The sequence below is a fragment of the Calidris pugnax genome, unplaced genomic scaffold (assembly GCF_001431845.1).
Source record: "Calidris pugnax isolate Ruff unplaced genomic scaffold, ASM143184v1 scaffold44, whole genome shotgun sequence".
NCBI lineage: Eukaryota > Metazoa > Chordata > Aves > Charadriiformes > Scolopacidae > Calidris > Calidris pugnax.
The window spans coordinates 34,790,642-34,811,822 of NW_015094506.1; the positions used below are offsets into that span (position 1 = coordinate 34,790,642).

The 21,181-nt window shown below is 36.4% G+C and overlaps 1 protein-coding gene across 1 annotated transcript in view; it reads right to left on the reverse strand.

Annotated features, from left to right (window-relative positions):
* CADPS2 (Ca++-dependent secretion activator 2) overlaps window positions 1-21,181 on the reverse strand; it is a 294,288-nt gene that overhangs the window by 16,971 nt on the left and 256,136 nt on the right. The window contains exons 25-28 of the mRNA XM_014963349.1: window positions 18,307-18,381; window positions 14,816-14,899; window positions 14,666-14,698; window positions 5,260-5,367 (exon numbers count right to left, since the gene is read on the reverse strand). Coding sequence (XP_014818835.1) covers window positions 5,260-5,367; window positions 14,666-14,698; window positions 14,816-14,899; window positions 18,307-18,381 — 300 coding nt within the window. The remainder of the gene's footprint in view (window positions 1-5,259; window positions 5,368-14,665; window positions 14,699-14,815; window positions 14,900-18,306; window positions 18,382-21,181) is intronic.

Sequence of the window (21,181 nt, forward strand, 5' to 3'; positions counted from 1 at the left end):
CACTCTGTCTTTCTGCACCTCAAAGAAAGTTGTATGAGTCCCCTGCCATTAACATTTCTTACCCTGCACGAGGCCACAATCCCAAGGACGTTCTCCTACGTGAGCAGTCCCTGTGAAGTCAACACACTACTCAGCCACACCACACCAGTTTAACACTCAGAAGAGATGGGCAATCAGGGCTGCAGTTGTACAAGATAACGATGGGACCTGTTTGTTGATGCCGACCTTTCCAGGATGCACACACTAACTATATTATGTGTTTATGGTACGCTTGTGCACACCCTTCCCAGAAATTAAAGCCTAAAAGAATTGGAAAACCTTTAAGTTGTATCAATGGCTAAACATCGATATGTTGCAACTGTTCTCTTAAACCATTCTTTATTTCTCAAAGCAGCAATCAATTATTACATAACAATTTCATTGTATATATAGTCTTAATAAAATTGGAATCATATATCTGTTTATACCATAAGTTTTTCACAACAGAACCAACACAACCTACAAGGTAATGCTCTTAATGGCAAATAAAATAAGAATGGTTTTGAAACAAAAATGTTTTAAATAGATTTTTTTTTGCCTGTGTTTAGACAAGAATATCCACATTTCATCTGCAATTAGCAGAAAGTGAGAATCTACTGAAATGGCACTTAGGAACTATACATTACTACAAAAAGTAAGTATTGCATTGATGTTTTAAACAGAGCTTTATGCAAAATGGCTTGTCTTTTTTAAGCTAGTTTGTTAACAAAATCCATTATTTTTTTTTTAAAGGAAAGGGTTTTTAATTTATAAATCTAATGTAATTTAAAATGCTCAGAGTTCAAGATTTATTAGTCCAATCTCAAAAATTCAGGTAGAAACACGAATCTAAGTGTAGCCACTGATGATAACCTGGCATGTTTATGGACACAGCACTGCATTTATTAAGGTTAATGGTAAAATTCCCATTGATTTTGACAGTCTAGAACCGGACCCCAAGGGAATTTCATAGTCAGATAATTTTTAAATCTGTTAATTTTGTGGTCAGATACTCAGCATTGTTCCTTGATAGCCCGCACAGTTGTTCTTACGTCATCTATCAAGCAGATTATCTTTATAAAAAGGGGCCTTAATAATATTTGTAATATTTTAGATTATTCTATGTTTGTGTAATCCCATTCTAAACACTTCATTTTCCCATTCACCAACTGCTACTCTTACAGCCTTTTCTTCAAATGCTGGTTCAAAAAAAAAGAAATTTAAGCACAACTTTGTTTCTAAAACATTTTACTAAACATTATTATAAAAAATGAATACTTGGTTTAGGTGATTAAACTTTAGAAAAGTTTTTGTGGGTGATGCTTTTAATCCTAATTAAAAATTGTAATAATTAAACAAACACTGTAGTGCCTGTCTTCATGATTTTGTTGTTGCACATTGAATCTACCTGAGTCACCAACGTTAGAAAAGTTTGCTTTATTAATTGAGTTAATTAGAGAAACTTGTGCCAATATAACTTAATTGTCTTAGTTTACTTCAGTGGAGTATGGGATTGGAAGGGTTCACATGGATCACTCATTGAATTAAGGCTTCAGAAATCATGAACATGGATCAGACATTTAACTGAGAGCTGCTGGAGAACATCCACATGTTCAACGCATTGCAAAACCTTTCTAGTGTTCTTTAAGATCTGTGGTGCTAAAAACAAACAAAGAAACAAAAAAACCCCTCACAAATATAAGCTGCTACAGCATGAGAGGAGGAGATATATGTCCTGAGTTCTGGTGACAGGAAGAAATTTGATAGGTAAAATTCCCAGCTGATCTTAGAAAAAGACCATGTCCCAGACTGCGAAGGAAGACAAAAAAGACCTGTGTCTTTGGGCAAACTGACCAAGTAAAAACTCTTCGCGACTCCAAATCTGGTGACTAATTTTGAGAACATCAGCATCCTGAGCTGGGAGAGACCAGTGCTATCAGGAGCACTAAGCCATATTATTCTGTGTGGTGTCTGTATTCCCTTATGGAGGAGATAAGAATGAAATGCACCCAGAAGCCAAGTTTTTCAGAAGAAAGGAAGCCAAAAAATAATCACCTTGATTCTGCTGCATGATCAGCACGGGTACTGAAGCATAGGATTTAAATGGCTTAAAAATGGTGCAGAAAAAACTAACAGCCCAGTCTTCTTTCAAAGTCCCCTGGATATTTGAGCCTCTCTCATATGTATGGATTCATAGCACAAGCTTAAATTCCGTTCTCGCAATTTTCACGTTTTGTATAGTGTGGCAATGCTTTTCCAGGCTTACCAAGCACCATAAATGCACATTTTTTGTCTTCTCCCTAGTTTGAGACTTCTCAGATTGATAGAAAATTTTCCAACTTCTAGCTGTAACATATTGTGACCCACTGGTGGACATTTGTTCTTGTATCCATACTATTCTTAATTTTAAATTATATTCTTTGTTATGATAGACATCTTGTTCTCTTGGTCACTGTAATAGCTGTTAGTATATAGCAGCCCTGAATCAAGTCAATGAAATATGCACAAGGAGTTTGTAACTATACATTTTTTTTGCCATTAAAATAGTGTCTGAGGCCTGATCTTGTCTATATTTATAACTAACACCTCTAGTACATAGAATAGTCTGGGTTTTGGTTATTCTGGAGGAGGTGTTTCCCTGGCTGAAGCACAGATATGCACCTTTCCTATTTTGCTTGGCTTATTTCTTACCTGACACAAATATAATGTATTTTAAGGGAAATCAAGTGTGATCTACAACTGCAGCCAGTTGAATGGCTTGAAGTATATTTACATAAAAATGTGAATATATCTTATTCTTTCTATTGAAATATAACTTGATAGAACTGAATTTATAAACAGTATCTAGGTTTTGTTATATCACTAATTTAAAAAAAACCCTTCCAAAAATCATGGGCCAAATCTTGCTCAATCATACTGTTCTAAATCTTAATTAATCTCAGGAATGGTGAGTTAACAGAGTTTTATTTTTTCTGTACTCTATGAGCTTACATATTTGTTAATGCATTTATCTGAATCTGTTCAATTGGTTATAGGTTCCAGTGTGATGTTAAGTAGAAATGTGATACCACCATATATAAAGAAAAAATAAAGTTACAAATAGATATTTGATATACAGAATACTTATTATGTACATCTTTTTTATCTTTCCTTACAGCTACAAGCATTGGCCATGACAGCACACAATGCGTATTACTCAGTAAAAGGGGACAGGAATGGTTTTGGGTCTCAAAAGGCAAGTGCTATGTCATGACTTGCATCCATACAGGAGATGCCTCCCTGTGCTGAAAAGCTTGATTGCTGAAATGAAACTTGGGAGAGGTCCTTGACCCATCCTAACCCAATTGTTCTGAGGCCTGGGAAGAGGTCCTTGACCCATCCTAACCCCATTGTTCCGAGCACTGTCCTTGGGTTAGTGCTAGTCGGGCTAACCCAAAACTGCCCCCGGAACCATGCTGATGACTGAATGGTATGGACAACCACTTGCTAGTTCTCAGGCCTGTGCCCAGGCCCCGGCCAGTTTACTGCTATGGACATAGCCTAAGGCTTGGGCCAATCCCACTACATCAACAAAGTCAACGTGGTCTCTCCAGTGAGAGTTAGACTTGGCCTTAGGCACATAATTTTATTAACGTTCAGAAAATTACAACATAAGCAAAAATAACCCCAAAGAAAAACAAAAAATAGAAACTTGAAAATGAAACATATGCTTGCAGATTCAGTGCAAAAGCAAACTGAAGCAGAAGTTGCTAATATGGTTTTAGTACTTTGTGAAGGTGCCAGCTGGATGGATGATAATTTTTCTACCCCTGCAGGGCATCAAAGCTTTTATAAAATCATTCTTTTCACACATATTAGCACTTAGCTTATTAAAACAGATGATACTTTTTTTTGTAAAGCTGCCTGGGAGTGTCTGGAAATATAAAATCTGAGAGATAAATCTCATTTTGACCACCCAGTCTAACAAACAACAAACACTGACATGACATACCATGGCTGAGAGTCTATGTTATGGGACCTTCTGTGACTGCCACAACTGCAGTGTCACAGTAAAGGCTGTGAATTGCTGTTATGAAAACATTTGCTGTAACTTGCATAATTAAATGAAACTGCCAGCAAAGCTTTCTAAAATACTTAGGAGATGACACACAAATAAATACATTTCAAAGTCTGTATTATGTTCCAGAATTTGTTTTGTAATAAATTGCATTGCACAGTGCCAGAGACAAATTCTTTTCCTCTTCAAATTCCTACATAATTATAAGTGACTGACATTGCCATGTAAATTTATCCAAGTTTATAATAAAATAACTCTTATTTTAGACATATTTTACATGCGTAGTGCTTTGAATTTATACAGAAGCTACCATTTCAGATGCCTAACACCTTCTCCTTTAGACAACTCTGAAAGAGACACACTAGATATAAATTAGTGGTTGAACTTGAACCAGCAGAAATATGCCCACGGGTCTCACTACTGGCCTTAATGAAGAGCCTTGTATGAGGAAAATTCTGGTAGAGTAGGTGATCATTTCTAACAAGAAGAGGAGGAATCAAGGTAAAGGGATGAGTGGAGGGAGGCTGTGGAAGCCAGTATCAAAGCCAAGGGAAATTCTTGCAAAGATACAGGCTGGCTGGCAATCTGTGGGCCTACAGGCTGAGGAAGGATTACTCTGAACTTGCAGAATTACAATTTTGAAAAAGAGTTTGACAATTCAATAAATGTTTGGTCAACTTTAAAAAATTCTAAATATTAAACTTAAAATCAACGAAATAAAATTCTAAAAGTCATACCATGAAAGCACCAGTCTAAGCCATACACGTACCTGGCATAACTGGCCTCTTTCTGTACACGAGCAGATAGTGATATGTACGAGTTCTTTATTTTAGGGAGATTAGGTCTGTGAAGAAGTCCAGCAACCACACCACTCCCACTTTCTCCATTAACACATCCAAAATCAGAAGATGGAATAAAATTGGGCTACTCACAGTGGAAAAATTACTATTTCAAATAATAATCTTCTACCAATTTTATTTATGCCTTCTACCAATTAAAAGTTTAATGCAGAAAATGTTTAAAGAAAGCTCCCCCTTGACAACTGAGGATGGTAAATAAAAAGCAAAAGAAAAAATGATTCATAGGGAAGAACATTGAACTGCTTGTTTAATATCATAAAAATGTAGCTTATCCCTTCTAATGTAGTAGTGATACCAGCAAGCTTTGCATGGGTAGTTACTTACATCAAATAACTTCTCTATGTACATTTCCTCATTGACCTTTTCTCGAAGTATATCCTGGTTTTGTCGAACAAACATAATGTAGGTGTCTGCTAGATCCATCCCTGGTTTCTGTGGAGAAAGTAGTGGGAAGGGAAAGAGATAGACCACCCAACAATTAAGACTTATAAGAAGTTATACTTCAACATAACGAAAACCCAGATTCTTTTACAACGTTCACACATGTATAAACTGTATTTACTAAAAGTGCTGGGAATTCTGGGTTAGTTACCAAGTTCAGAAGGGTTCACTATTAATAAAGTTCTCAGTGTTATAATTTATGGGTCCTTTGAGTCATAAATCTACATTGTCATATGCAATGGAATGAAGTCTTGGCTATTGCAATGTCAATGGCAAACTTGGACATTTTCCCCTTTTTTATTAGTGAGACTCTCAGACCTATTCCACCTTCAAAGTCCAGATCCTGCTATCACATTAAGAAAAGGGTGAAAAAAAGCATTCAGTTCCTTTTGCATCACCTCAGATTTGCTGTGATTTGCTTCCAGTGCACAGCTGAATTTTGTGTTTGAGGTTAGCTTCTACTAATTCCGATTCAAACTAAGTTCAAGCATTTCCCAGCTGGGACCTCTGGACCTCTGTAGACACAAAATGTTGTTCCACACTAAAGCCCCCGACAGCCGGCAACATCCCCTTTCCTGGCAGCATATACAGAGCTGGTCAGGAATTCACTTTTCTCTAACAGCAACCAAGAATGAACACAAGCACTTTGGAAAGTCTTCTGTAAATGCCCTCTGTGTGAGCAAGCCTGTGAAAGTATCACTTGCTCCCAAATAATAGTTTTTAAAGTTCATGGCATGCAAAATAAGGCTAAAAGTTTTATAGTACTTTACAGCAAGCCTTAGCACAAAGCTTTTTATAAAGGATTCATGTCCTAAGATGGACTTTGTAACAGCTCTAGGGAAGGAGGAGGAAAGCAGCTATACCCAGTCCCTGAATTCCCAGGCATAAATCATCTCTATTTCTCAGAAGCTGTCACTGTCTGAAAACAGCATACACACAAAGCTGTAAAATATTTAGCATATTTTAAAGGCCTGTATATATAAACATGTTCATATAGTTAAAATATTAACCTATAATTTTATATTAAGGCTTTCTTTCTAGTCCACAAGTAGATAATTTTTAATTTTTCTCATTCTTTATTATCTTGTATGTAATATATTATAATGTATATATTATAATGTATATATCTTGTGCTCAGGTCTGAGCACAAGAGGGAAGGAAAGGTGCAACATGCCCAAACTAATACGTGTCTAGAAACTGCCATTATGATAACAGGATGAGAACTATTTCCCCTCAAAACTGCAGTGAGTGAAACCTCCTGGATCATAAGTTTCATCTCTTTTTTCCTGAAGCTACCATGGACACATATAAGAATATAATCCAAAACAAGAAGATTTTCTTTTTCATTTATGCGTGTGCATCAGTGGCCTAAAAGTAACAGTTTCTTAAAAGTAACAGTTAAATGGGCTGGTTTAACAGTCTTCGCATCTCCAAAACTCACACCAAAAAACTGAAATGTCTCCTGCACATTTGGATTGGTCATTCCAGGGGCAATGAAAGTTCATTTCAAAAACTTATCAATCACATACATACATACATGCCTACATGAAACTCCTAAGAGAAAAGCAGGGTAATCTATATTTACATCTGAGTTACACACCTTGATCCTAAGCACAGAAATAAAAATCAAGATTACAATAGATAAAACAGTTTTCTGTTGGAAAACCTGGTTCACAGAAATGAATAGATTTCCTTCATAAAAATGTGCCTTCACTAAAATGTGACAGGAACGTTTTTAAATTAAAGTAAATCACAAAGTAGAGGAGATTCAAAACAGAAAGCTCCATATCTTACCTTAGTATACTCATTTGTGATGGTAGAAAACAACCAGTGTTGAAACCTTATGTACTTTCTAAAACCTGACACGCAATTTATAGGAATTGGACTAGTTTTAACTTGGAGGGATAATGGGAAAATATTTTGAAATCTCCAGGGGTGGGTAAAGGAGATAATCTAACAAATCAAAGGCTGATTATAGTTCTTGGAGATATGTATTCAAATGTATAAATGAATCTTTCACTGCATGCTAAAACCTAATGGTTCTCTGATTCATGCAATTTTTTCTTTTACTAAGTTCAATAAAAAAATGTTCATCTTGCAGACAGCCAAAGCTAGAAAAATAACATTTCCCATCAGCATTAACTCTCCCCTTATCTTTGAGATGTTTACCTAGTCTTGAAGCTGTGACATATGGGAATTTCACACCTAGTGAATATATTTTCATGTAGCTTGTGGCACAAGAGTGTAATCATTAAAAGAATATACACAAGTAAGAGTAACTGCAACAGCTGGTGACATTTACCAATTAGAATTACAGTTCTTTAAAACACTTCATCCTTCTTTAATGTGTGCAGGATAATTATCTTTGAAATTGCTGTGGAAAAAAAAATTAATTTTCCTTTTAAACAGCGTCTGCCGACAGTAGATATATGTCTGGGTAAGGAAGATTATCAGTACTCCAAAAGTATGACTATCTGCTTCAAAACCTCACCAAAATCATTGCAAGTTAACCATCTTTGCTCGTGGTGGTCAAAACACACATCAAACATTGAACAAGCCAACAGTATATCAAATACTTCATTATCTCTCCACATTGCATACATTGAATTTATTTGTTTTCTCTAAACATGTGAAGGAAGAAAAGAAAGCTATTATAAGCATCGAAACAGTCATAGTGCTATATATTTCATGTTTTTAAATAGGGATTATATTAGATGGGAACCTCTGATTACATGATCCTCTTTTGCTCCATTTTGGATTATTAAACTTCAGAAAAAAACCCAGGTTAATGTAGAATAAAAATACCAAACAACAATTAAGCAATTGGATGCACTTTATAAGTCAAACAAATAGAAACTGAGATATGTTTTAAGTAACTGTCACAAAGGGTGTTTTATTACTGGCATCTGACCGACTTAAGTCTCCACATCTATACCAAATATAAAAAATTCTGCTCCCCTGAATCTCTGGCAGAACATCAACTGAAATTAACCAGAAAGAGTTATTTGCACATTTTTGGGAGAATAATTCAACTTGGTATATTTATCCAGATAAGTGTAAAAAAGGTATTCTGTCTGAAAACTTCCCCAAGAAAAAAAAAAGTGTTTTTTTATGATAGATACAAAGTTATTGTAGGTTTGTTTTATTCAGAACAGCAGACAAGATGTTTTGCCTATCTGAAAATGAAAGAGAACCAAACAAAGAGATGAATGGAGAAACTGGAAACACAAAGACATCAAATAAAATACCAGGAAATGAAGAGTTGTAAATAGGGTTACTTTGTCGCTGGTTACACAAGTAACTGAATACACTGGCGAGTGAATGAGTTTAAACAAGGGTGTAGGCTTCAGCACATTCTTTTTTAGGGTTAATCACTAGTTAACCTGGCAAGATGAACATGCTGTTTGGGAAAAAAAAAAATAAAATCCTTGTTAATTACATACTGCAAGTGCTCTTACTTCCTGCTGCTGCACCTAATCCCACAGGTGCAGGTTGTCTCTTTTACTATTCACTGGTAGGTGGGTCCAGATCCACAGGCACTTTTTCATAGCAACAAATTCAGATAAAGAAGAAACAGCTTAACTTTCCCCCTTCAAACGGGAAAACACTATCACAGTGTCTATTTAACAAGGAGGCACATTTTATAATGCATTATTCCAGTTTCCAAGATGATGTAGAAGCCGCATTATGATTGACACACATCACTCCCACTGGCAAAATTTGCCTGAGGCACCAAGTGAAAAAGAACTGCTGCATTGCCTTGATTTCCAGGTGTTCAAATATTTTGCTGCTGAAGGGTTTGCAGCAAACTTAATACTGCCATTAATATTAGGCTTTTCCTACAGCAGAGATATGCCTAACTTTCTGCACAGCTTTTTGCAGTGCAACAGTTTGTCACGAATCTCAATAAAAACCGTGTACATTTGTAAATGTTTGAGTTATGTGTATTCTCATTTTGGCATTTGTCACAGAAGATTTCTTAGCATCAGAGAGTATTAAACAAATGTGTATTCTTGGTATTACCAAGAAAAAAAATGTAGTTTTAGTTGCTATCCTGTAAAAGCATTAATGTTTCAAAGATGAGAGCAGATGTTAGAGACTCACTATATAATAACAAACTTCATCCCATTTTGTGTTTTCTCTCCTCTCCACCCTCCTCCCCTCCCCTGCGTCCTGGAGGGAGACGTTTTAACTACAGCCAGGGTGGATGTAACAATGAAATGAAAAGGAGTGATGAGCTGGAGGGGGCTATTGTGAGAAACACAGGAGCTCCTTATTCAGTGTCCACCACCAAACGAAAGAGCACGTTGGAAAATTTCACTGCCTGAAATTTCTCCTCTAAATACTGCAAGGCTCATCACTTGGGCTTTGGAAGGACAGAATTAAAGTATCATTAAAATATTTTTGGAATCAAAACTACTTGTACTCATGTACACTTGATCCCCGCTCCCTTAATTTCTTGCGAATCAAAATACATAAGATAGGCAGCAAAATGCATCATTTGTATAATTGATCTATTACAAAGGAAACAACTTATTCTCACAGGTTATGAAAAAGAATATTTTGCTTAAATGAAAAAATACATTGCATTTTCCGTGCCTCTAATACATCTTCTTGGAGAAGAAAAAGCAACCTTGGTAAAGGCTAAGTGTGTGTATTTTGAGAACTGTCAATGCAGAACTTAAGCTGTGATTCTGCAAGCATTTATGCAAAAACTTTTTCATATATGTGTATTCATGGAGCAGCACAGGCATGCGAGTGTCTGCACTGGGATCTTGATTTTCCATAGTGCAAAAAGATCTTCAAAACGCTACAGTTCCTATGGCAAAAGCAGGTATTAAAATATGTGTTTTTTCCCACATGTTCTACTGTATTTTAAGTTTCCTACTCCATTTAAGAGGTATCTCAATAATACTGCTGACTTAAAACAGGTGATGCAGGGCTTTCCCTCCAATTTTGAAATAGCTTCTTTTTATGGATCTAAAAACAGAAGGGTTAGTTTCCAAGTTTGGGTATACAGCGGAGGAGGAGGAAGCAGGAGAGACCTGAGCATGATGATAATGACTGTTCTGTGCTCTTTATTTTTAAACAGAGGTCTCCAAGTAAATCCTGCTTAAAAATGAATGATACAGTATAGCCTCACCTGAATAAACACTGATTTCCCAGAAAAAGTCAATCGCTTCTTAAAACCAGCTGAATGAGGCCACACAGTACAAATATGATATTTGGGAAGGGCGGTATCTGGAAGGTCCCAATGTGTATCTGCCTGGTAGGAGGCAGAGCTCCTACTTTGGCCTCTACAGGACCCCATAAGTCAAATGCTGGCACATGTGTGAGGCCCCTTTTCATACCTTTGATCCCCGCATAAAGGCAGGAGCGGAGGGAGAGGCCTGGCATTGTGCGAGCTGTGCACTGCTGTCAGCCCCCGGCCCTTCAAATGGCCTCGCTGCACTTGGTATGACAGGTGGCCTACACCAAGTGAGGGAGGATTAGGTTCCTTCTGTGCCCTCTAAATGACTGGCATAGATTACTGGCCCCTACAAAGGGATTTAAACATACCTTTCTGAACAAAAAAAGCGGTATATAAATATGCATGTAACTGGATGCTCAATTTGTATGAGTAATTGCTCTGGTTGTATTTGTAAATGAGGCAAATGTGTGTAGAAATGACCAGCCAGAGACACAATTATTTGAGCGCGAAACTGACTTACATGATGAGAAACTGAACACAATGAAATTGTCTGCATGGTTGAGGAATAATAATCATTTGAGATTAATGATATATATTTTTTTCCCCTCAATTCTGTTGCATTCTTTCCCTATTATCATTAATTAACTGGCTTTGTGAAGAAAATATTAAAAAAAAAAATAAATAAAAATAGACTGTCATTCTATATCTCCTAAAGATTGCTTGGGCTTTAAGAGAAACTAAAAAAGATCTATAGCGGATTTAGGTGAGGTTTTTTTTTTTTTTTAAAAAAAGTAACTTAAATAAGGTCCTGCATTCCCAAACATCAAAACACAGTATTAACATGAGAAAAAATTGCATCCTTCATGCTTTGCTTATATTTGTAAGTGTATAAATATATGTGTATATTTTCACTTACATTTGTAATGTTTGCGTTATTTTTCTCCGAACATTTGGTTTCTTTCATGTGCACAGCAGCCACAATTTCTTCACTTCAGAGTCTAGCATACTGGGACAATTACCAACAAAAGAGTGTAATAGCAACCAGCTACATCGTTGTTGTTACTCTTCCTAGTCTGGGTTATTTCACACTGTTTCTAGTATTTTTGTTGGTGTTTCAATTACAGTGTCCATATAGCCCTATAGGCACTGGCTGGGGAAAGCAGTGAGAGCTCCTCGCAACTCCTAAAGGGTATTCTGAAAAATGGAAGCTTATGTTGAATGTTCTCATAAACAGCTATTCTAGTTGGGATTAAACTCTTTTTTTTGGATGGAGTTATTCATAATTATCTGGCAAGATTAATGAACAGTAGGGTAGATAGAAACACTTTTGCAAATACATCTGCCAACTGAACTGCAGGTCTGTGTCTACATTTCCCACCCTGGCCCTGAGAAGTTGAAGCATGCCTTCTGGGGAGTGTGCATCTTTGTGCCCAACTATTTAATGTCTAAATCCCCTCCCAATATTAATAGAATCAACCTTTTCCTCAAATTGACCAAGAATCATCCAAGAATGTCCTCCTTCTTTTTGAATTTGTTACTATTTTTATTTAGCTTTTAACTTCTTTATCCCCTCTACCTTTCATCCTCTCTCTAAAACATTCTGCTCAGTACTACCTTCATTTTCTTATAGCATCTCTTTTGTCTAGTTAGTTTCCTCTTCTTTCACTATAAACCAGCATATTTTCCCCTCTTTGCCAAATATTGAACCTGGTAATCAAAGATCAAAACCTCTGTTGAATTCACAAACTCAAAAAAGCCCCAAAGGCCTTTTGCCATCTCCCCCTACCCCCCACCCTCCTTCTCCCCCAGATTCACCAAGCTCTGTTTCAGGGACCCCAAAGACAGCCCTAAGGTGACCCAGCGAGATCCTCAAATGGAGGTGGGGCACGGGCCAGAATGTCGTCATCTAACAAAGTGCAATTTTGTACATATTTGCAAGTGTATCAAAAGAAAGGGCCTACCGTGGTCACTTTTAATTAAATTCCACGTATGCAGCTATATGGTTAAGAGGGACAAGAGAGATTTTAAACTCTATCAGTTCAAAATACAGCCACACGAGGCAGTTAATTAGCTCCAGTGTAGGCTTGTTATGTTACCATCACACAACCAAGAGCTCAGCATAAATTCCTCACCCTGTGCTGCTCCCCTCTCCACTTCTCACTTCAGTTGTGAGCCCAGCAGGGGACCTTGTAATGTGAAGACTTACAGCCTCCTTTTGCAGTTGGAATTTGTAACTTCCACTACCAGTGATTTTAGACCCTAGTCAGACTGGACACTCACTGTCAGTTGCGACAGTAACGGCTCTTCTTGGCCTCAACTGCATCTTCACAATGAGGGGAAGAACGTGAGGAAGCAAAACCAAACCCCAGCCTACCAAACTCCTTCAACCCAGGAAAAACGTCCTCCAGAACCTGTAAAAACGTTTGCCTGGTCAGATCCACAGCATCCCTGAAGCACCATTTACACCTGTAGTTTACAACTCTAGTGCTACAGTCCAGTTCACATCTTGAGCTGTGGGAGAGGTGTGTGGGAGAGCTGAAAAGCAAAGGGGCTGTAAAAATGGAAGGAACGTGAGAGCCTGTCTATAATCTGGCCATCTCTTCAGGCCAAGCAACACACTCAGTGAATGTGAGAAAGGCAACGAGGCTCCAGCAACCACCTGCCCACTCTGCCTTCCCCTCTCTCCGGAGCAGTGCATCCCTGTGTGACCTGACTCACAATATTCCCCTCAGCTTGCAGCAAAGGTATTTTTTGGTCTCATCTTTATCATGAACTTCAACATCAACGTATCCAGGCCAATGGTAAAAGACTTTGACATCTCTTTCTCATAGCTGTTCTATGTTATTTGGAGAGTTTTTCATGTTATCTGAAAGAAGTCAATGAATTTCTAGTTTGTTCAGTAATTTTTTCCCTTAGGCTTTTCAGTCTTAAGTGCCTCAGCAAGGACCTTTTGTGGCAGCTCCACAGCTCAATATATTAACAAGAAGTATTCTAAATTAACTGGATTTGATATGAGGTCATTCCTTTGAATGCAAGATTGTGTTTTATAAAACACAAGAGCATTTATACAATTCAACAAGAAGTCCACACGTAACCAAACAAGAAAAAAATTCTGAAAACATCATCTGAACAGAAATGTTACAGCTTTTTATCTTATGAATAAAGCTAATACAAAGGTAGCAAAATAACAAATTCCAGAAACAGAGATTTTTATTTCGGCTGCCTGGATTTAAAATAAATAATTAATTTAAGCTTGCAAGTATCATATTTTTAAGTATAGAACTGCTGAAAGGATTTCTAGCCACCACACAGTCTACCATGTCTGGTGTTCCTCTACATTTGCAATTTTATTTCTTGCATGGTCATTAACATAATAATTTTAGTCATTGTTTTGCTACGCTTGGAAAATAAGATTGTTTTAGAATCACATAAAAAAGGGATGAAAATATAGATTTTTGAGAGAACAAAGGATATTTATTAGGCTATATAAGTGATAATGACATTATTTGATAATTTCTTCCTTGTTTTTTTAAAGAAAATATATTCTACTGTGATGCTCGAATTGAAATATTCTAATAGCTGAATTTTGCTTTGATGCATAGAAGAACTCCAACAGCTACTCTTTTTAGTTTTTTACCACACAAATATTGCGTAAGCAATGGTAAATCAAATACAGATTTAGCAAGTAAGGGATTAAATAAGCAGGATTGAGTCCTGAAGCATGAAATCAATAAATAATGAGTATTCAAGTATGGTGCTTTTACTTGGTGCTTATCTGGTACATTTGAACAATTTAGCCAAGTGATGGAAAGATCCCTGCAAAAGAATAACTAAGTTACAAACCTCAACTCTTCCACAACTGAAAAAGTGCATTGAGACTAACCTTTCTAAGCTTTGCTTTGAGAGTTACTTGTTGCTTGAGGGAAATGAAATGCCCTCCGAGGGTTGTAGTGGCTGTTTAAATAGTCTGTGTAAAGCTATAACGAATCTCTGTAGGAAAGCAAAATGTCAACAGTAAAAAATGTAAGCTAACAAACCCCTGATTTTTTGAATTATTATGAACACTAGAAAAAAAAAAATGTAAAGGGTTGTACTTACAGGAACATCAACATACTTTGCAGCTGCTTTCACCTGTAGAAAATTAAAAATAAAACACACAGTAAGTGCTTATTACTATGGACTGTGCCCAATTTCAGAATTATGCAAAGAAAAAAGAAGAACAGACCTATTGTGAATCCAAACACTTACAGTGAATGAAACTAAGGATGAGAAGAAAGTGCCTTCATCGTATCTTGACAATTTAGACAGCACACCTTCCAACACTGAAACAACCTGGAGGAAAAGCACAGATTAAAATCTAAATGTACAATATGTAATGAGAATGGAATGAGAATGTGAGTTTTTCTTCCTCAGATTTTTAATGTTCTGCAGGGCAATACAAATTGTAAATTTGCTTACTTTCTCCACGTTACAAATTGCTGAAATCAAGTACAACATTCTTTTTGCAGCTTCACCTATCGATCAAACTAATGAAAATTGTTGAACCACTGTAGAAATAGAAACCCAGCCCTGAAATTCTCCTGAGGTGGGCCTGCTACTCAACATGACTTTGCTGCCTCTAGAGCGCATGGTTAATGATAGGAGTGTGTGTAACCAGCATGAATTTTGGGTAGAAAACACATCTTTTTCTAGGACCACAGCGTCAAAGACAATGGAGCACAATTGTCACAGGTGGTGATCTCAATTGTCGTGTTTCTCTTATCTTTGCTACTGAACAGAAACCCAGCTCTGATTTCACCAAACAGTGTAACAGCACTACAATTTTCTGTCAGCAGCATGTGCTGTTGAACTGCTACTACCTGGCCACGAAGGGGCAAGAAGGTGTATGCCCCAAAACTCTGGTGTGGTGTGGTTTCTCGCCCCCATACTTTCACCTGTGATTCTCTGAGGGAGGAGTGTGACTCAGCAAGTGGCATGAAAAGGTGCTTTTGCCAAAATGTATTTCTAACTAAAAAAAATATCTTATTAATTGCATTAATTATAACCTTAGTGTTTAAACTCCTCCAAATTAGCCTTAAAGCAAACAAATCCCCTTCTCACATCCCTCTGTGATGTTATGTTGCTCAAGTAATTAATGGTACATAACACAAAATACCTGTCAGCCGTTGTATTCGTGCACATTTATTTTACACATATGAATTGCCTTCCACTTTATATAAAGATTGTTTTAAAAGTCATCCCCTGCTCCCAACACAGTCATTCCCACAACCACGAATATCATTTTATGAGTGTGAGGACAGAACAAAATTCCATCTGGCATGCTGTTAATGGGCACTGTAACAGTGTCACAACAGTGTCACCTCCAGAGGAACTGAGATCATCACTTTACAATAAGCCCTGCTCTTAACAGTTCAAGGAGCAGGAGCAAGTGCAAAGCTACATTTGTCATTTATCAATCTAACCTGTCATATTTACAGTGATTAATTAAGACACCGGTACGTAGGTGCCGATCAAGGAATAAAACCACATCACGACAGAGAGTGGCAGTTGTTTCTGCAACCCTTGCACAGTATAATTACAGTCCTTTTATTAGACCGAATACCAGCCTTCTGCTTTACCGTTGGATGCCTGTGAGAAGCTGCTGTTCATACTTTAACTCATTTTATCTGGCTGGCAAGGATTCTTTCTGCAGAAAGGTGTTCAATCTTATTGTGCAAAGACCCACTATGGAAGCGGCTGATCTCACAAGCAACGTGGTGTCCACGGTGCCAACAAACAGCTCCAGTACCAGTGGGACACAAAAGAACAGAAAGCAAAACATTGCGGTGTGAAGGATGTCCCATTTAAATGAAAGGCTTAGTTATGAAGCTGGAAATTTGCTTTCTGAGATCTCGGTGCAGAAGCTCCAGGAGCATTTCTGCATACACCTCACATTCTCTGAGTTGGTTACCCTGAGACACACTGTGCTTGGTTTCACTGTTACCTACTCTTCCTGTGGTTTGTTAAATGCTTTAGCTTGGTAAGTCTCGCCACAGTTTAGTCTTTACCAAGTAAAGTCCCACTGAAGTGAAAGTACTCTTTTCATTTTCATCGATGACTTGCAGCTAAAAACAACAATTAAAACACTTACTCCACTGGAATGCGAAGGAAAAAATACAGTGGCAGAGGCTAAAAAATAATTAAAATATATTAGATGCAAAAAATGGACACAAATGGATATCGTGCACATTGATGTGCATTTCTCCTGGCCAAAACTAAGAGTGAAACATCAGCCTTCCCCCCTATCCTCAGAGGCCTTCTGCCTTGAAACTGAAGCAACCAGGATGTCATTGCATTTCACATTTCAAATCTCAAGTGAGGAGAGACTGGTTAAGTGTCTAATGACCAGCCAGTGACAGAATATTTGCTTCCTCTTCTGAGATTTCAACCTCTGGTAATAGTATAAGTGACAACTAATAATGCAAATCCCACCAGTTGTCTCTAGATTTTCTCGTACATATATCCAGGAGGAATATTACTATTTTTTTCCTTCTATAATCTCAGATACTAAAAAAATTAAGCAAAAGGTTTAACTTGTAATAGCATGATTTGCTTTGATTAAATTCCCTTCTCTTCCTCTTCACTAACACTAAAAACATAAACTGATGGGTTAGTGCAAGTGATGACATGTGGGAAGTAAAACTCAGAACTGTCGAGTTGAACCATTTGCAGTGAAGTTTACATCAGAACATCACTTTAGAGAAAAATGTGTGGTTTCTACATATTTATCAGTAAGTGTACATATTTTGCCTAAACTTCTTCAATGATTCTACAAAGTCTTCCTCTTAAGTCCTGTGAAAGTGTGGTACGTATCAATCTGAAGGGAGATTCCTGCTCCCCCACCAAATGCCAGGAATCTGTGACAAGTGAAAACGAAGGAATGATGAAAATATGACTAGAGTCTTTTTTTTTGTCACTAACTCACAAATTGTAAATGTATGGCTTGTTTCTCCTACTTTGAAAATCAGGTATTTCTGGGCAGTTTGCAATACAAAGATAAGAAAACTTCTTATAAAATCTTTCTTTTCTGTCATTATTTGCTGTGACATTCAAACTATTAGGGACTGAAAGCTTTTATATCAAGCACTTAATACTTTTACTGGAGTAGCGGTGCTACAGTAACACAAGCCATTAAGTTTTCTTCATTGTTCTCCAAGTCCCTATACCATGTCAAAACATATTTTCTTTTTAAATATAAAAACCTACAAAGCTAATTTCAAGAAATGACAACTTATAAAATATTTTTAAATTAAATGGTTTGTGGAACAAAACCTCATTAAAATGTTATAGTGACACTCTGGATGTTGCCCATTCCCAAATATAAAATTTCAACACTATTTAGTGATAGGAAGAACGTTTTCATGTGAAAAATTAAATAAAAAATAAAACATGTTATTACTTAATATTGACATAATAAAATCCTACCAGTTCTACTAGCTGCTAGCAGTTCTTATTTCTAACAGAAATAAAAAAGAGAAACTTATCTGATTAGCAGGTTGCACATAAATTATTTACCTAATAGGCTATAAAACTTAATTCTGTAAATTCAACATTATCTACATGACTATTTTTCATAAATCGTGCTGCTGTGTCCCCAATCTGTCTACAGAAAAACAGCGATATTTAAAGACATTTCAGAAGTTCGATAATTAGAGACATATTTTCAGCTTTATTATAAATCAAAGTCTAAATAGTTTTACCTTCGAAACAAGAAGTGAAATAATTTCTTTAACAGTTTCTTCAATCAAGTCATCTATTTTTGAATGGTATTGTTGCTGTGTTTCAAAAGATAAAGAAGCATTAGCATGTATATTAACACACACTTTTGTCATAAGTCATAAACGGTACAAAGCTGATAACCCTGCCAGATCAGATTTACTTAAAATTATCATTTTGAACATCAGAAGAACAAACCCTTGAAAACGATCCACCCAATCAACACTTTCTTACATTCTGTGTTGAAAATTTTCCCATGTACACTGTTGAGTTAAGCAGCTAATGGGGTTATTATTTAGATGAATTGAGTTCTTATTCTTATTCAGGCGAAGGAATGTGAAGGATACTTTTTGTCTTCTCCTATATAATTAAGGTGGCCATGTATTTTTTTTCTAAAGGGTTGGTTTAGCTGGAGAAGCAAAAAGACTAGAATAAGATTTAATTAATACAGCATTTCATGTCTGACAACTCTCATTCATAAGTTATTTTAAATGTCCTCTAGAAATAAAATGAGCTCCAATTGTTCATCCTAAAAGAGCCTTTCTGTTAGCACAGTGAGCTGCAGTTATACAAATCTTACAATATGCTCAAGCAAGGGCAAAATTAAAATTTCATCAACAAAGCAGAATAGATGGTAACAAATTAATAGGCCATAAAAGGCATAATAAAACAGACTTCATTCTCCATAGCCTTTTTCTTTCGCTTTTTCATAAAGAAGGTGCCTTTAAGTAAATGCTTTTTAAAATAAATCTGAAAGACTTTTTAGATAATACTACAGAGTTCCCTCCTGAAATTAACAGGAACTAGGGATCCCATTCTGTCAAGGAGGCACATCAATTTAAACAGTAATTCTTCCTTTAGAAACATTTATCTGACAGCAAAGATTGTCCCCAATAGCCACTTCACAGAAAATGTGACTTGTAAAGACTAACCCTATCTTCACAGTTCAAGGCTACTTGGAACAGCTAACAGCATAATGCTCGGAGTAAAAGTACTGAGGTCAGTATAAACATTAGCCTAACTTAGGAGCTGCCAGCTGAATAGTTTTCAGAGTTGTAAGTTTTTAAAGGCTATTTTTCGTCTGTCTCAGAGTTGCCATACAAACCAAAACATTAAATCTGATCTGCTTAATATATTTCGGAATGATTGTCTAACCAGTGCACCTACCGAACTTGCATCTAAATTAAGAGAGAATAAAACTATGAGATGTGTTTGCCCACACATCTATAGCTTTCCCAGATACCAACACTCAGTGTGTTAATTTTTCATTTTAATTTCTTTTGAAGTTTATAACCACTTGGAAATGCAAATATATGTTTCAGACAAACATCACCAGACATCTAGAAAGAGTGAGAGAATGTACTAGAAATACATAAAAAAATTTTCCATAGTTCCAGATATATTTTATTCTAATCATATTAATGTCTTGACCAATGTAATATTCTCTTGATCTGCTAAGGACTTAAATCACCCCAAACCATCTGACATCTTTTGCTTACAATTTTCAGAAGGCAATGGTTTCTTATTCTCTGAACATAATAAATGATTATTCTCCGACAGATGCATGCCAAAACTATACATATTCCTATGATCCATAAAAAATCACAGTTGTCCCTCCTATAAAGTGTCTGCAACTTTATTTCCACAGCGTATTAAATTAATGGGTCTACACATATTTTAAGATCAGTTCCTATATTTTTTCTTTTCTTTCTTTTTTATCTCAACATAAGGTAAATGTATTTTTGTGGGAATGAAATACAATCAGTAACTTCACTGTGTGATCAAGAAAAACAAGAACTAAATGAAATTAATTAAAAATCATAACAAGCTTCCAAATTTATGACATTTGTTTAGAAATAATTTTTGATTTTTTTTAATCTGAAATTAATCTCTTTTTTTTTTAAGATTTGTTTTGCAAACGATGAGATCATAATTTTTTAACACACTCCTCTCCAATGCCAAACTCCACTAAAACTCCCAACAGAACAAAACTTCAGATCCTCATGGAAGTTTATTTGTCTCCAGGAGACGGGCTTTAAGAAGATGGCAAATGTTTCAGAACTCATGATAAAATCATATGAGCTGGCAAGTTGTATGCACCTTCCTGAAATCAGCCCCCGTAGCACTCCAGCTTTTCTACTTCTGCTAAGATTGCTCAGTGAGAGCAGACAAATCCTCACCCTTTTCCCAAACATATTTATGGATTGTTATGCTTTTATGTTCCTCTGCTGGCCGATGGGATCACAATCCACATGGAGCCTGAAGTCAGCTCCCAGAGCTAAATTATTTGAATACATGTTGTGGAGTCTTTCAGCATCATCCTGAACCCCTGAAGCTCTGCCCTTCCAGCTGCCCTAGAGTAACTCCCAGTAAAATATGAATTATAGCTGCAGATGTAGGAGGTACATGGAAGCAAACTATGCCTAGTGGTGTGGTGTGTCATTGCACTGTCTTTTGAGGAAAACCTGTCTGGTCTTCCAGATGTGGATCTCTGCTCCTAGTAGCACTTGGAAGCAGACAAAGTATTTCAGTGCCTTTTGACACCTGTGCTTTTTGGGAACAGAGGCGTTTGTTCCTAAATCTTGTGGTGATGAGCTGAGAACTGTAACAATATATTCTATGTTCTTTTCTATTCTACCTCACTATGACCCAATACTGGAAGTGGCTTGTTTAAACTACTAAGGTATTTTGGTTTAAAAGATTTTTGTTAAAAGATATTTATTTTGTTTAAAAGATTTTCAAGCTAGCCTTTCTTTTTTTTTTTTTTTTTTTTTTTTTTTTTTTTTAAAAAAAAAAAAAAAAAAAAAAAAAAAAAAAAAAAAAAAAAAAAAAAAAAGTTCTAGGAAAAATATTAAACCC